The 18026-nt window shown below is 39.2% G+C and overlaps 1 protein-coding gene across 2 annotated transcripts in view; it reads left to right on the plus strand.

Moving 5' to 3' along the window:
* GRK4 (G protein-coupled receptor kinase 4) overlaps positions 1-18026 on the plus strand; it is a 91229-nt gene that overhangs the window by 16889 nt on the left and 56314 nt on the right. For both annotated transcript variants that reach the window (XR_016440675.1, XM_090035476.1), the window contains exons 2-6: positions 3075-3161; positions 4690-4802; positions 10613-10690; positions 11893-11993; positions 17568-17660. Coding sequence is in view for 1 of the 2 variants with exons in the window: in XM_090035476.1 (XP_089891602.1) it covers positions 3075-3161; positions 4690-4802; positions 10613-10690; positions 11893-11993; positions 17568-17660 (472 nt within the window). In the remaining variant the exon portion in view is untranslated. The remainder of the gene's footprint in view (positions 1-3074; positions 3162-4689; positions 4803-10612; positions 10691-11892; positions 11994-17567; positions 17661-18026) is intronic.

Here is an 18026-nt window from a genome sequence, read left to right on the forward strand (position 1 = left end):
AGGTTGAATTATGAATAATATTGCATTGTTACAGGAATGTTAGACTTTGAGCAGAAGGAATCATTAGTTAAGAACTAAAATGCTACTTGCCACAATTTTTGCCAGAAACAATATGTTTGACTTTTTTCTGTTGTCTTTTCAATATTGGTATATCCTGTGTGCACTATAGATAAATGGAGCACAAAAGTGAGGGGATATGGGGGAGAGAGAGAGAACCATGTTTGGTAGATTTCATGAGCTATTGATTGTAGTATATCATTAACAAGGCCTCATCTCTGACTTGTAGAAAAGAGTGATAGTGATTGGGTTATGATCTTAAAATTTCTCCGTTATAAATGGAGGAAAAAAAGGACAGTCTCGCTTATCATCTTTCTAAAATTCTCTCAATATTTAAGGCAAAGAAATAACTCTTGAATATGTGTCTGTATTGAAGCTTTATATATTTGAGGGTTAGAGGGCATCAACCTTATTGGTACTCATTCTTGTGTACCTTAATACCTGATTCAGTCAGATATGTCAAAGATCAGAATTTATTCTCCATCAGTGTGGCAGTGACAAAACATGCTTCACCTCTTCCTCATTTAGATGAGTAATGTTGCCATCAAACCTTTTAATTGACTTGTTGCACAAATGATATTTTTATTTCTGTCAAAAGAGCTGAACAATTAATCTTCATACATCCCTGTAGCTTAACATGACTCAGCTGCATTGCTGTTTCTCTATTAGATTTCATAGACATTAGGGCTGGAAGGGACCTCGGGAGATCGAGTCCAGCCCCCTGCCCAAAGGGCAGGAAGTCAGCTGGGGTCATAGGATTAGAGAAGAGTTTGAGTGTTGTAAGTATTAGATGGAGAACTTTCTTTAGCTGTCCCCACTGAATCCTTTCCCTACGTGAATTACACTGGTATGTAAATTTAGTCTGTTTGTCATTTCTAACTTCAAAGCTGATTTGATGTAAGCTCAGTTTCTGGAAATGCCCCTGTTTAAAAGTTCCAAGCAGAACAATGTTAAGCCTCTTTTCTTAGAGTATCAAAATATCATGATAAACTGAAGAGGGAAGGCTAGTTGCAGAGATAACAGTAGTATTGGTATACAGCATTTGAATCTAAAGCTGAATAAGGATTAAGAAAATGACCACAAAACTGTGATGGATCTTATATATCCTGTAACTGCATAGTCCACAGTTAAGTAAAACATTGGATAGAGCAGGGGTGGGCAATTCTTTCAGCTGGAGGGCCGCTTAACAAGTTTCCATGAGCTGTTGAGGGCTGCAGGAGTAGCTCTGTCACTGCCCCTTGACAGGTGCCCCGCCCTCACCATCCCCTGCCCTTGACCCCAGAAGTACTCCTTTGGGAAGGGGGTTTCCCATCTTGGGACTAGAAAAAACACATATTATGCCCATTCCTGAGAGAGTAAATACTTCTGAATTCTGTTCACTTGAGTTGCAACAGGAAAGGTCAGGTTAGTATCAATTCACAGATGTATCTGCATTTCTAGATTGTAAGGTTTTATATTTTCATTTCTTAGCTCTCCTTTCTAGGTGTTACTGAAATGTGAGCATGTTGCCTGCAACAACATAATAGAGATGAGAAACTTTTTAGAGCAAATATGTAGCTGGTATTAAGTTGATTCGTCTTATATGGATTAAGATGCTCTTGATACACACTTAAAAATGAAAATGTTTGAGCTTAATGCTCTTATACCTGACTCTGCAGTGTAAATCTTTGTGAACCTAGATATCTGAATGATGAGTGTTCTTCATCATGGGGGAAACTCAGGCTCGTTAAGGGGTAATAATATCATTACATCTGTTATGAAAGGTGCATACATTTTGCATTCTTCATTGTGTAATGCTCATTTCTTGGTTTCAGTATGATTTACTAAGGGCAACTCCCTTCCTCTCCCCTCCCAATGTGGTTACCAGGTTCTTCATTCTTCAGAGAATGCAGCTTAAAATGTTATTTGTCTATTCTTCTGTCATGTGGAGGTGAAATCGGTTTGGTTCTGCTTGTAAAATTAAACGTCTTAAAAAAAAAGAAATAACCTTTCTGCCAAATCATTCTTGCTGTGTTTAACATTCTTAATGTTTCATAACAATCTTTTCTTGTAAAATGTTCCTGTATCTAGTGCTTTGCTTCACCATGAAATATATGTACGTCTTCTGTGATGATAACCTTGTTTCATTTTTTTTTTAAATATGTTACATGATAAAAGTAATCTTCATGTGACAGAGATATTTTTCATAAGAGATGGTCCATAGTGAACCTATAATTTTAAAATTATTAAAGTGAAAAACTTGTATGGATATGCCATCATAGGTTTAAGCATCATTCAAAAGGTATGGGGTTTATGCTGTATATGTTATAGAGTAGGCTATATAAATAGCCATTATGGTCTTGTATGATGCTCTAGATCTCTCAGGTTCTGTCCATAGTGTTACTATTACTACTACTTCTCTTAAGGAAAAAGAGAACAGAAAACACTATTTTTGTACAGCTTGTATTTATGTGTTGTCTGATTTGTCAGCTTTAACAGTCATGGTTTAATGATTTCAGTTTTATATTAACTTTCTTCTTTCTGTCACTTGTATCTTGTTCATAATCACTTTCTAGGTAACAAAAGCCAGTTGTTGTTGCAAATGTCATCTTAATTGAAATGCCCGTGGCATTATAGTACAAATGTGAGGGACATACTTTTTAAAGATTCTTGATCAATAGGAGGAGGAGACATTTTTGTTAATAAATATTAAGATTGTGTTTCTAGTAAAGGAAGGAAATTTACTGTAGCCTTTCAGCCTGTCCTAAACTTTCCTTGATATTTAAAATATTTCTACCTAAATATACATGGATATTTTGAAATTAGTTATAGCTGTGCCTTTTTCTTTTAACATACATATTTGGATAGACACATTGAAAAACTCCTTTATGCTGGAAAAAGTAGCCTGATTTACTTGCAACATATCTGGCAGCTCTGTGTCACCAATAATACAATATCCTGCTATATAGAGGGTGGATCATACTTTAGCATGAGGCAGATTTGTAGGCTGTGCTTATTTATGGAGCTTTTTCTTTTAGGTAAATGGAATGGGCGCAGTAAAAAGTGGCGGGAGATGCTGAAGTTGCCACCCATCAGTTATTGTGAAGGCCTCAGATCTTCAATTGGTAAGTATTGTATACAGTTCTCAAATCTGGTTTTTCAGGGGCTTTTGTTCAGTGAAGGTGTTTTATCTTGCTTCTGAATGGGTGTTTAGCTAGTTAGTAATCAGACCATGGCATTTAATTTAATGGAGAATTTCTGAGGAGAGTGTATACATCACAGCCAGCTTTCATTATGCTCAAGGAAACTACTCTTGGAAGAAAAGTACTAACTGAATTAAAAAAGTAATTATGTTCCAATTTCTGTAGGAAAAGAGAGGGTATTTACCAGAATACATTAACATTGCAGATGCTAATGAGTTACTTGCATCAAAGTGATAGTGCCCTTTTGTTCAAAGAAATCTGGTTCTGGGCATACTGCATACATGCTTTTTTAAACAAAACAAGGTATAACTGCCCCATAAAATTATGTGTGTTTAGTCTATGGTTATAAAGCATCTTTTCAAATTAGTTCTGAAGAACTTAAAACAAAATGTAAACCTCTTCAGCCAGAAGCCTTCTGAAATGGAAAGCTTCTGCATAAGCACTGAATTAGCACTCAAGTGTATTATATTAATTCATAGTTTGGACATCAATATTGAAATAATCATCAGCATGAAGCTTTTTAATCAGAGTTGGAATCTGTAAGGCTAACAGGAACAGGCCGTCTTTTTTTCACCAACATTTACATATATTGCTTACTATCTAATTTTACATTCTCGTTCCTTTTTGTTTTATCCGATTTGTTCCCGCTTGCCTTATTTCACCTAAAAGCGAACAAACAACATCAAATGCCAAAATGTGCATTGTCAGGCAAAGGGTCTCTTTGGACAAGCCGCATTTAAAACAAAAAGTACAAATTCTTCCTCAAGATGCATACAGCCTAAAGAAAGGGTAGAGGTGCTCATTTTATGTTCAGCTGACTTTAAATTGATATGTTTCAGGAAGTTAAGTGATTGGTAACTGTGAGAGTTTAGGAGAAAATGTCTTTTTTGCACATCTTACTGCATAATAGTTTACAAAGTTCAGTTTACACCAGTAGTAACCTCTGTCAGATACAGGACTATTTGGAACACTAGTCTGATCTGGAAATACTATTTCTAGGAGTTTGGTTACAGGGTTATGGTGGATTTGAATGGTGAACCTGATCTCTCAACTGTGAATCGTCCAAGCCATCCTCTTTCTGTCAATAGACTTATGTGAATAAGGTTTTTATAGCGTTTTGTTTTCATTGGGAGCAGCACTCTGTAGTGTTACATACAGGACCTTTTAAAAAATATTTCACGTTGGCATGAAAAGGTCAGTTTGATCTAAAAGGCCTTTTGGGGTTTATTTCTAAATATGGTGAGCTAGTAGAGGCAGAGGTGGTAGTTTGGCCTAACTCACTTGCATTTTTAGTGGCAATTTCATCAAATCTTGGGCCTCTGATTTTGAGTGGGGCTTATAATACCGAAAAGCTTTGCATTTTTCTTTTTTGTTGAATCTCAGATGAATAGGCAAGGACACATTATGGCTTGTTATGATGGCTTTTGTTTAATCTCTTCTCTTCCCCTAGAAAAGGACTATAACCAGCTCTGTGACAAGCAGCCAATAGGGAAACTTCTCTTCAGGCAGTTCTGTGACACTAAGCCAGATTTGAAGAGGTGCATTGAATTCCTGGATGCAGTGGTAAGCTGTAGTCCATTTATAAGGATCGCAACCCTGCTTTTTTGAGAAATTAGAAAAAGCCGCAAGTAGGTAATTTATTTAAAAAATAAGCTTTTTGCATCCCTTAGATTCATATTAATACAATAACAAAACTTGCTGCATGTACTACAGCGAACTTGGCAAAAGAAACTCAACAGCTTTTAAGGACTACAAAGTCTGATAAAAGCCAGAGTAAATTGATAGACTTTGTGGGGTGCCTTGGAAACTTTGTTTCTGTTGGTCTAAAGGAGGAAATCTTAACTTTTACTATAAAAGTTCTGCCCCCCTCATGTATGGATCTGGTTCTCAGAGTAGAAAAGGAAAAGATAACAGGAACGAAACTAATTGTAAGGTATTGGAGAAGGAGCCATGTTCAGCTTGTGTTGAGTCTTCCGACAGGTCTTCAAGTATATAGCTTTGTCTGGATTGCATCTTAATTAACCTAGTTTTAAATTAGGATCAAAGGCTTCACCACAGATCTCAGGAGTGTGTTCACAATTTTTTTGCTATTTGACAAGTGATGGTGGGGAAGCATTGATAAACCTGCAATATTTCAATATCTAATGTAGCCTCTAAGTTGTGACTGCTGAAATCTGAAAGCTAGCACAGCTCAGTTAGTGGTCTGGTATAGAGCACCTGTCATCTTCTACAGATTAATTCTTAATTGACCTGCATCTTCTTTTTTTGTTCTTTTTTCTGAACTGATCTTCAATCAGTTTAGCTCAAATTAAGATAGATACAAGCAGTGGTGTGGAGTAGAACAACCAGTTTCTAGTGTAAAATAATGACTTAATTTTATGTAAATAAACACCGTTGGCATAAACTACTTGCATCAAATGTCCTTGGAATCCCATACTGGAGAGCTTTGAACAACTTTTGTTCTCATTTTTTCATTCCATTTTCAGGTTGGAAATGCAAATCAGGTGACAAAATAAGATGTAGATCCATAGGATAAACAAACTGGCATAATTTTTTTTCTGGTTAAATAGAAGCCTGGTGCATGTCTTTAATCGAATGTACCTTGTGGAGCAACTTGACTTCAACAACATACATACTTACTTGAATTTTTGCCTTGTCTTATTTACATACAAGGAAACCTCACTAAATACACTGTCTGTAATTAAACTGCTGCCAAAAACAGCATGTGCTCAGCAGTGGAAACCTATTATGAAGTCTTCTAATCAGAGATGTCTTATACTTAAGTAAATACGGTAGCATGTCAGAAGGGTGAAATAGCAAGTACATGCAGTTCTTAGCTTATTAGTAGTTTTAGTACTTCGGTCTGAAGTCAGACTGTTGGCGGACACTCTTGCAGTGTTGCAAAAGGAGCGGTTGAGAAATTATTGAATAGGATTTCGTCGTTTTTGTAGTCCTCACCCTCTTCTGACCCATTTCAGTATCTGTAGTTAGGATTACTTAAGCGTGAAGAAATTGTATGGTGGGGTATCAGCTCAAGCTTCCTTCAAATTCTGTGATGCTGGGTAATGGAAATTGGTTGATATTGAACAAGCTTTATATAACTTCCTCTGAAGTGGAGGAAATACTTAACCTTGGTAAGTGGAGTTAAAATAACCCTAAATGTTTTTATTAGATGACTCACTCTTTTGGCATAATATGAAAACATTAAGACAGTCAATGTACTGCTGTATTTGGTTAATCATTTTGCAGGATTTATATTTCCATTGTACTTCTTGCTACAGTTCCATGACAGCAAGATTAATGGCTTATAGTTATTTGATGACTTGGAATTTGTCTAAAGTAGTCTAGATCATAATGTTCAAGCAGAAAAGGTTCATCATAAGGATAATTTACCAGTGAGGTAGTTTAGTGTAATGGCATTCATGGGATTGTAGTATAGTAACTCCGAACTTTTGAGTCTTGGCTGCGCCATAAACTAAAACTTCAGACAGGTCACCTAGGGCAAGGCTATTCAATTTATTTGGCCCTGTGGCCCAGATCTGGACCACGGCTTCTTAGGGACCAGGCAACCCACCTCAGTCAATGGGGGCAATGATTTGTTGGCAGAGTTCCAGACTTCGGGGCTAAGCATCACTGTCACTCATGCCTCCTCCGCCCCCCTTTTCTCTGCTACTGATCTTAATCACCAGCAATGACCAAGGATTCTGAATTCATTGGTAGGCAAGGGTTGTAGGGGGCAAGCAGTAATGGCATTCAACCTCTGGAGCCATGCCGCAAGCCCTGAAGGCCACATTTTAACACATCACAAGCCAAAGATGGCCCCCAGGGCTTTAGTTGGACAGCACTGATTTAAGACATATTATACCATCAAAGAGGACTGTGCTTGAGTGTGTCAGAGGAAGCCTAGAAAACCAATTCACACACACGGCACTCGCAAGGATATTCTGTGCCCACTTTTAGGGCTGTACTGGGTGCTCACTGAAAACTGTCTGGACAGGCTTACTGGAACACTTCTAGTAGTAGTATGTGAGTTTATCATGTACATGTGGCCTAAATGTTTTAAGGTAGGCCCTCACATTGGAACTCCATTAGAAACTGTGGCCCTTGGAGATACTACCAAACTGGAGATAACGTTTGTGTGGAAATGTACTAAATATACAGGTCACATCAGCTTTTCAGTTACACTAGTGTTCATACATTTATTTGTTTTATAATATATTTACTTTGTTCTTTAGACTACATCAATATTTTAATGTATTTTCACAGTTTCCTTTAAGTAGGCAATTGGTTCTCTTTCTCTAAGCAGACTGTTATAAACAGGAGGCAGAAAATTATTTCCAAAATATCCAGTTAAATTAATTTCATTTATAATTTCAAGATACGTTATTGAGAGGGCACTATGTCAAACTAAAATTCTCTACAGTTCTTTAATTCAATACGTATAAACTCTGTCTCAGTTTTCTTCTGTCTGTTGTAGGGATAATACTTCCAGTCTCACAAGAAAGGAATAACAATTGGTTTAAAATTCTGCATAAGCATATTAAGCCTTAAAGTCCTAGTTCATGAAGTTAGAAGCGCTGGTGACCTCCTCTGGTCTGAGTTTTTTGCCTATTGCATGCTTTTAAATATCTTCAGTCCTATACTGACCTCAGTAACTTGTTTGACTATTGCATGCTTTCCAGAAAGGCACCCTATGTGGATTTGAAGATATCAGAATATGTAGAATTTAGAATTTGCTTTGCTGGTTTATTCCAGTGATTTTTTTTTTTAAATTAATTAATTAATTTATTTTTAAGGAATCACTGTTAAAAATGTATCTTAATTCTAATTTAGATCTGGCCTTGGCTTTCAGTGAATAGTTTTTAACATGCATTTCTCTACTGGATAAAAGAGTCCCTTTAGTATCCAGTATTTTCGACCATACTTCCATGTTGTAAACAAGTCATTGCGGTCATCTTCAAGTCAGACTGAGCGTTTTAAATCTGTTACTTCAATAGATTTCCTTCACCTCTCAAAACATTTTTGTGGCTTTTTTCTGAACATTGTCCAACTCTTCAAATTTTTTCTTTTAAAATGTGGATAGCAGAACTGCATGTAGTAGTTCAGTTTTCACCAATGCCAGGTACAGAAGTAAAATCACCTCTCTACTTTCACTATCCTATTTCTCTACCCAGAAAACCTGCTACCCCTTGTTGCTATGACGTTACCTAGCAATTCATATCAACTGCTGTGACCCCTAAATCTTTTCCAGAGTCACTGTTTTATATTATATAATCTCCCATTCTGGAGATATGGCCTGTATTCTTTGTCTGTAGGGGGTGAAACTTTGCATTTAGTTATGCTAATATATGTTTTGATTGAATGGGCTTCACTAAACAATTAATGCAGGTAATTTGCTCCATTCTCATTATTATTTGCTATTCTCTCAGTGTTTGTGTCCTTACAGACTTTGTTAGTGGTGATTGTAATATATTTACTTCTAGATCATGAAGAAAAAGTTATAAATGCCATTGGGCTTAGTACTGATCCCCGCACAGCTTCACTAGAAGCAACTCCTTCTTGCATTTACTTTTGGAGATGTGTTAGATCTTTATCCATTTAGCTTGAGACTTGGTGAACTAGATGGTGATATTTTTTTAATTGGAATGTCATGTGGTACTAAGTCAAGCTCGGGGGGGTGGGGAAGAATTGCACTTACACAGTTACTTCCACCATATCTTTTCAAAGAACAAAATAAAGTTTATTTGACGTAAGCCCCATTTTCTATAAAATCCTGTCTACTGGAATGGATGATATTATTATGATTTAATTTTTTATTAATTAAATTGCCAGTCAGTATTTCCACTACGTTGCCTGAGATTGTTGTCAATCCCTTAGGTCATTCTTCTCTATTGGTCAGTGGTTCCCAAACTGTGGGCCACAACCCCAAATGGGGTTGCCGCATCAGCAGCTGGTTTGTGGGGGCTGTGGAGAAATGGAGTCGTGCTGAGGAACTGGTATCATAAATAGGGTTATGCTGATGAAAAGTTTGGGAAGCACTGCTATAGGTCCTTGTGGTATTATGTAACTATTATTTAACCATAATTAAGGATGTGCGACATTTACCTCCTAAGCCATAGTTTCTAGAATTGTGCTAATCAAAACTATAGGGTTCAGTAAGTCTCTGAAAAGATTGTTTGTTTGTTTTTTAAGATCATGTGGGTAATTTGTTTCATTATTAGAGGTGCACTGATGCATTGGTCCTTGTCATATCAGCACTGGTAAAAGGAAAATAGACACTATTGACAATTGCCTTTTTTGGCGGATGTGGCTGATGATGTTGGCAATAAATGCTGCGTGTATGCACACAGCTGCACCATGCACACAACTAGGAGTGCAGCCTGGCAGCTTGGAGAACAACATCTGGCCAGTAAGTCTGTGTGGAGAGAAGGGGCATGTGGGAGGGAAAAGATTGGAAGGGTGCAGATCAAGGTCCCCAGGGTGAGGGAGGGAGTGGAGCTACGGCAGGGGCAGGTGCTGCACAGCCAAGGTGAGGAGGGGTGCAGGATGGAGCTGTGGCTCATTGGGGGATGGGGGTGGCTCCTGCAGCTGTGCACACCCCCAAGGAGGCATGAGGGGCATGTTCCCCCTGGATCTGTGTGTGGGGTAGGGGCAGACTGCCACTGTGTGCCCTGGAGAAGGCAGGGCTGGGAGGCGGCACTGTGGGGAATTTGGAGTGGTTGTAGCTTTCCCCATAGCCTCCCCTTCTAGCACTGCTTCCATCTACCTCGCCTGGGCCCAGCCCTGCACTGGGAAGATCCTGGCACAGCCCCTGGCCCTGAGTACACAGCAGGCAGCCCACCCTCACCCCATGCACAGATCCAGGGGGAACATGCCCCCATGCCTCCCCAGGGGCATGCGCAGTGGTGGGAGCCGCCTTACAGCCCCCCCCACGAGCCACAGCTCTGTCCCGCACCCCACCCGCCCCAGCTGTGCAGCCCCTGCTCCTGTACCAGCCCCACTCCCTCCCTCACAACAGGGGCCTCAATCTGCTTGCCCCACCCTGCCCCTTCTCCCCCCAACAACCTTACCGGCTGGATGGTGCTCTTTAAGCTGCTGGACTGCATATCAGCAATTGGATCAGTATCAGCTGATGTGGCTGGTTAATAATTGGCAATCAGTATTGGCCTAAAAAAATCTATATCAATGCACCCCTAGTCATTATGCATCTTAAAATATCATGGTAGCTACTTAACACCATGAATGAGAGCATTCCATAGTCTTTAGATACAAAGTCTCCTAATATCTATGGTTGAAACTGTATAGCATCGCAGTAAATATTCAAGTACTAGTTAACTAGAAAACTAATGTTAATTTTAATTTTTCTCCACTAGGCAGAGTATGAAGTGTCTTCAGATGAAAAGCGTAAAGACTGTGGCCTGGAAGTTCTAGCAAAATATTTCACCAATGGGGTAAATGCATGGCCAAACTGTCTAGTAAGACCCAAACAACTTGGGGGTTAAAACATTATAACAATTTCCCTTTTTGCTTTTATTGTACTAAAGTAAATTAAGTTCAGAATGATTAACAAACTGTCATTAATGTTTTTCATTTTAAAATGTAAACTGTTTTCATAGATTATTTTAAAACTTCATTTTGAGTCAAATTTTCAACTACTCTCCATTTTTTTTTTCATCGCCATCATGATATTTTACTTATCAATTTTAAATATTTTTAACTAATAGTCCTGGTTAAGGGGGGAAAAAAAGTTTAAACTGCACTTAAAAATAAGAGTAGTTAAAGTACTGTATTAAAATACTTCAGAGTAATAGGTTCTGTAGACATTGGAACTGACTAAGGAATTCCTGAGTTTTAGACCTGGTTTTCTTGCTGACTTGTGTGCCTTGTGCAGTTAGTCTGGAACATTAAAAACTGTTTTGAAACACAGACCGGGTATTTTTTGAGAGATTTAGGTACCCACATCTCCCACTGACTTCACAGATATCTGATTATTGCACTGGTGGATTTCAAGGATTCCCTATTCTTTTCTAATGATCTGAAGTTCTGTTGGGAGTATACAGTTTCCTTCCACTGGGTTTTCTATATCTCTTTTCTATACCTTCTTGCTATCCCTCCCCCATTTCCAGTCATTCTGATTATATATTTCAGAGCTTTATATTAAAAGGTCTTTCAGATTATCCTAAAAGTGATCAGTTTCTGACTTAGGCTCCTGGAAGAAATGCGACTATTTCTTAGTTGCCATTGCATAGATACAAGTTTGCTGAAAACTGGTCAGGCCTCTGTAAGCCACCAAAGCCATGTATCCTTGGTTTAAAATCTGCTAAGATGAACTGTTTTCTTCCATAACATACCCTTTAGATAGCTCCTAAAAAGCTAACTTGTCAAAGTTGTTGACAAGTTTGCTTCCTAACATACTTCAGTAGAATCATGTTGAAAAATTTGTATTGCTAATGTGTTCTGATACTGATATTCCATAATGGAAAGCAAAGGTAAATGCTATTAAAATTTGACTCTGTTTGTTTTCTGGCTTGCTGGCAAGTCTGTTATCTTTTTTCTCCCATGGTGTGACTTCTCTTTTTTAACAATTGTTTTGCGGGTGAATTCCTGCTAACTTATACTTCACTTTTTTTTTTATTTTTGTGACTTTGTGAAGTCTGCAGCCCACTTGCCAGAAATACCTCAAGATACAGTGGATGAATGCAAGGCAAGGTTGGAGAAGAATCCTTCCAAAGAACTCTTTAAGGACTGCACAAGGTATGTGGTAAATGTCCAGTACTAAAGCTATGGACCCCATGTGTATCTTGCTAACAATTTCATGATGTTGGGAACTCTGGAAAAGATCTGGAAAAGAGCAAAAGATGCTAAAATATGTGCAAACTACTCACAAAGCACAGAAAGCCTTTAAGAAGAATCAGGGGAAAACATTAAGAATGAAAATGGTTAACACTGCAACTAGCAAAACTAGTGGGGAAGTATACTTAAGTCATTTGAAAGCCTATTAAAAAACAAGCTCTTCAAGAGATGGTGTTTGAAGATCTTAATATATGTATGACATGCTGTCTTTTAGGAGTATATTTTTTATTTTACTTACAGAGCTCTTGAAGATTCTACAGCCAATTGCTTCTACTGTCAGCTTATCTGAATTGGGCAAAACACCTGTGTTACTAATACACAGGGATCTGGGTGGGGCAGGTAATGTGGGCTTTTCTCCTTTAAAGGGCAAGTACCTGGGAAGCTGAGTGTTTCCCTTGCAGGTTGGCAGAGTTTCAGCCTACAAGGGGCTGCTTGGGGCTGGGGGATGCAGGGCAGGGCATCATGTGCATGTTTGTGCATGCATGTGGCCAGCAATACTGCCAGGCAGTGGTGGAAAGCAGCTCCCCCAGATGCCTGCAAGTAAATTGGGGGGCTGGAGGGGATTTGAGGCAGTGGCAGCCATGGTGAGAGAGGGAGCAGGGCAGGGTTGGTGGCTGGGGCTAAGGGCAATGCCCAGCCAGGCCTAGCGCCAGGGTGGAAAAGTGTGGCTGTGGGGCCAGGCTGAGGGAGCAGGACAGAGCCACAGGTGGTGGCTCACCTGGAGGGGTGGCAGGGGGGCTGGCTCTCTGTCACTGCACACACTCCAAAAGAGGGGTTGGATGCCAGAGGTGACATGGGGGGGGCACATGCCCCCCAGATTTGTGCCCCCACAGCAGGGCATGGGGTTGTGGCCTGACCACCTCTGCATTCCAGCAGGTCGGTCCCAGGACAGGAAAGTGGGGCAGAGAGGCTAGCTAGCTGCTGCTGCCACTGCCACCAGGAGCCCTGTACCAGCCATGCTGGTAAGATGAGGGACCCCCTGCCCTTGGGGAACATGCTTGGAGTCAGTTGGAAAACTTTTTCAAATGCTGCAAAATCAGAACTTCTTCAGGGAATTTGCCGTTATCTGTTGGTTTCCTCCATCTTCTGTTAGATGCTAAAGGAACTAATCAATGTTTGGAAATATTTGTACAAAATAAACAAAGAAGCTAACATGCAACAAGCTTTCCAGTTCTTTCAATTTATACAAATCTTCAGTTCAGTTAATTTCCTGAGGTCATAGTGAAAGTTCTGAATTGCATACTATGCATTTTTCATACATGGGTTAATATTATTGGGACTACAAGGGAAAACTCAAATCCAGTTAGTATTTCCCATGCTATATTGGTCACTAAACCGTTTAAGTTATATTAGAGAATGGCCAGGCTCTGTATCAATCGCATATTATAATCAATATGTATGCCATTTACCAATTTTTTTCTAAAAACAGGTCTATTTAGATACTATTTCAGAACTCTTGTTATGATTTAACTTTCTTGCTTACAAGTTCACAATTTTCATGGTTTCTGTTCTTAACTTTTTGTTCTTTTTTCCCTATTTTAGTGAGATAACTACAGGCAAAAATATACATAAGTACCTTAGTGTTCTGCTCCTTCTCTAATACTATATATATTTGTTGCTAACTGAAATATAGTATTTACATTTATTTATTTCATAAATAAGCCTAGCAGTATTCTCTATATGCATTTTTTTTTGTGGGGGCCAGAGGACAGAAAAGACCAATCTGGTGTTTTGTGCATCTTCCTCCAATGCCTTGCTCAGCTGTGAGAGAGAGCATGGACAAAAGGTGTGGGCAAAATACAGCCCGCAGGCCAGATTCAGCCTGCCAGTTGATTGCATCTTGCTCATAGGTGTCCCCATAGCACTCCTTACCTGGCAGAGCCCTGCCTGGAGCAGACTGTACCAATCTACTGCCTGCATCCACCTGTGGCACTGGCCTGACCCCAGCAAGTGTGCACAGCTTCCTGGTGGAGATGCCTTCCACCCACTCAGCTGCCTGCAAGTGGCTGCTCGTTGTGCCAGGTGGGCAGAGTACGTGGAAGGCGGCTGGAAGCTGAAGCCCCATGCGCTGGAGCAAGTACTGCCTGGCTGCAGCTTCCACTCCACCTGGCTGGGTGTGTGGTACCTAGCACATGTCCCCATGTCCGTCACTGCTTCTCTGTAAATCCTGCTGCCTGGCACAGTGCAGGATGAGGAGGAGGAACTACTGGAAGTGGTAGGAGCTGAGCAAGTACTCCAGCAACTTCAGCAGCAGCTAGAACAGCCTGGTTGAGAACTGTGCATGGTTGGGGTGGTGCTGTTGGTGGGTGCTGGCAGGAGCATAGTGTGGGCTGGCCAAGGTAGGGTTAGCCCCATGCAGACTGCTGTGGGGCAGCTGCTGGCTTGATGGGGGTGGAAGGGGTGTGGACTGCACCTGCACCTCACCACCTGGCAAACTCTGCTGCATGTGCCCTCGACTACCCTCCTTCCCTCCCTTCATCCCCAGCCTGGCTCCCATGATCTAGTGCATGGGCAACCCCCACCCCGCAAACATACGCACAGAAATATGCACCCTCCTCCCCAGTATACAGGGGTATAGCTGAGCTATTATGCAATCGCCTCTATATACACTACTCAAAAAAACATAAATTGGGACAAAAGTTATTTTTTTTAAATAAAACTATGTTATAGTAGATGTTTGATTTTTGCTTTTTTAGTATATGATTTTTGTTATCTATAATTTGTTAAAAATGAAATCTTCTAAAAGATGTTATTTGTGCATCCTCACCAGCTCACCAAAACTTGGTAAGTGGCCCTCTGGCTGAAATAATTGCCCCCCTCTGTTTTAAAAGGCCACCCACTTCAGAAGGAGAGGGTAGCTATCCCCTGGCATCAACTGTGTACAGGAGTTCACTTGAATGAAATAGATATAAAGATGCAGTGCATTTGCTTTGCCACATTTGTTTTGCTACAGAATTGGGGATGTGTAACAGTTACATCATACCAGCTTATTTTGTTATGGATACAATTGTTGTTTCCATCTAGACTTGTAGTGGGTTTTTCCCTTTCAGAAAAGTAAATGTAAAAATCACAAAAATAACCTTGTGAAGACACGGGGAAACCTTCACAGATAATGCCCGTTTAGAAATCATGAAACTATGGCTAACAGTGATGTTGAATCATTGTAGCTAAAAATCTAGTTTTAAAGGATTGGTCACATTAGTTAATCTTAATATTGAATGGCAAGCTCAGTTTTGTTTAATTTGCAGTTCAAGTGATGATGCTTCAAACATCTCCAGGGACAAAGACTTTGAAGAGCTGATACATAGTTACAAATATTTCAATGCTTGTAGAGCCTTTATAGTTCTAATATTACTGGTTCTTCAAGGCATGCTTGATCATGTCTGCATGAAACATGTTTGTTGCAGCTCGGGTCATCTCCCTGGAAATTGAAAACACTATGCTGCACAATAATCTAAGAATAAAAGATCAAAACAGACATGTGAAGTACACAGTAATAAGAAGTTTTAAGTAAAATGGATGACCTGTCATGTACACCATCCTCTTCCCTGCTTACAGTAAAGTTCTTGAGCTCCATAGGAAGGATAGGGCTGTTCTATTTTTCCCCTTATACTGTGGTGCTTAGTCTGATGGGAATGTTGCAGATTTCTGGCTATTATTTATGGATTTATCATTTTAACAGTCCATGTTCATATCCCTGAAATTGTAGAGTCCTGTATTCTTCTGATGCAGGTAACTTGTATGCTGTGCAACGTAACTTTGGATTGGTCTTTCAGATGACGTCTTAAAAACTGAGGTCCTGTTTGTTCTGTATAAGTAACAGAGATTTTGTCAAACGGGGCATCTTTTTGTGTGTGTGTGCCTTCTGTAATTTACTTCTGTAAATGAAGTGTACAATTCTGCATCTACTGCTTTTTGAGTTTTGCTTTCTCAGTAATGAGACTTATGTTTCAAGTTTTCTTATACACGTTTGAATTAATTATCTAGCAAAAATAAGCAGTATTTCCTGCAAAACCCATTGTCTAACTTGCTTGTGCTGAAAAAAGATTTTTGGGAAAAGTCATTTTTATTGAGTACTATCAAATTCTAAAGACAAGTCTTCCTTGAGACTTGTTGAACTAACTGTTAAGAATATTTTGCCCTAAACCTTATTTAAATTATTAAAAGTTAGTGCTATAGATATACTGAAAAAAAGTAAATTGTGCCAAACCATCTCAAGTGACAAAATACTTTGTGTTCCGTTTTTCTTAGTAGCCTGCAGCTGGAAACTTACTGGCCTTGGTAATATGTTTCTGACAACTGAAGAACATAGTTAAAATCAGAGAATAATATATTTTAGAGTTATAACTTTGCAAGAAACATGTTGTTTTGAAATGTGATGGTTTGAAAACATAACGATGCTGCAAGTTGTAAAATAATAGCTAATACATAAGTCATTCATTGAGCTGGATCTGAGAACTCATTACATTGAACACAGAGATTTTAAGAGTGGGTGGGGAGTTTCCCATTAAATTGTGAAATGATGCTTCTAAAAGGAACTATAGGTAGAGGTTGGATAATGCAGCCAGGGTAATTTTATATTGCTATTTTTAGGCAAGTTTTATAGGTGAAGGACTTCTGGGGGAAAAAACCCCATATAGGTAGAAAATAGAAGCAGAACAGGGGCACTTCAATAATTTCAGGTCCTGATTTACAAGAAGCCTGTGATCTAGCTAAAGTGCAGCCCTTTAACATGCAGTTGATGACCAGAGCTCTAAAATAGTTGTTGTCATTCAATGCAGTCTATTTGTGAAAAGTCAGCGGACAGTAGCATCCTGTTTTTATCAGACATGCCTTGAAGAACTTAGAAGCACTTCTGAGCAGCTTGTATTTGTGTCTCTACACTTAGTACCCTGACCTTTTGTCTACAAACTGGAAGTCAGGAATGGATCCTTCACCCTTGCTTCCATACCCTAAATTATTTTAGGAGCAAAATCTCATCTTTCCCCTGACCCTTACCCCTAACCCTTTTTAAAATCAGCTGTTTTGATGGTTCAGTTTGAAAATAATTTTTGGATATTTAGAGAACAAATTCCTTTCCTGTTAAAATAACCAGGAGCTCTTGCTTCTGTACTCATTAGTGCATCATCAGGTATATTTCTCAGTGCCATTCTGCAAACTTATCCCTTGTCTGAGGCAAACACAGGCATTGTCTTCTTGTGTCTCCACACCATGTTTGGTCACAGATGGTTGACCAATGGTATAGCTCCACTTTTTCATTAGTTCCTTGGAGTGTTCTCAGAGTGATTTAGACATTGCTATGTTTGCCATGGGTGCAAACAGTAAAATCTTGATAAAGCCACTATGGAATACAGTGATGATGATGCACCTTTGCCTATTGTTAAATGGACTTATAAAAGATTGTTTAGCTTCTCCTGCCTGACCAGTCTCTCTAGGCAGTCTATTAAGATAAACTATTATAAATTATAATTTCAGAGTTGTTCATGATTATTTAAGTGGAAGACCATTTGAGGCTTATCAAGAAAGCACACATTTCTCACGGTTTTTACAATGGAAATGGTTAGAAAGGTAAGTTGTTATAGTTAATGTTTATATATTGCAGCAGTGTCAGAAAGCAAACAGGAGTCCTGTTGTACTAAGCCTTTTTACAAAACTTAGTAAATGACAGTCCATGCCTGGGAAGCTTACAGTCTGAAAAATGAGATAGATTGGGTGGATGGTAGAGGCAAGTGGGCCCTAGTGGGGCTTGGGGTCATGTGGTATTAATACTTAAAATATCTATCTCAAGATCTCACCTTACATTTAACTGCTGAAAACTTTAAAATCTTTTCTGTACGTGTGTATACTTTCTAGCATATATAGGGTCCTGATCCTAATTGGGATTTCTTGGTACTGCCACATCACTGACAATTACATTAATCAGGCTTTTTGAGT

This window comes from Crocodylus siamensis, chromosome 2 (genome assembly GCF_052110815.1).
Source record: "Crocodylus siamensis isolate JL-2025a chromosome 2, ASM5211081v1, whole genome shotgun sequence".
Classification (NCBI taxonomy): domain Eukaryota; kingdom Metazoa; phylum Chordata; order Crocodylia; family Crocodylidae; genus Crocodylus; species Crocodylus siamensis.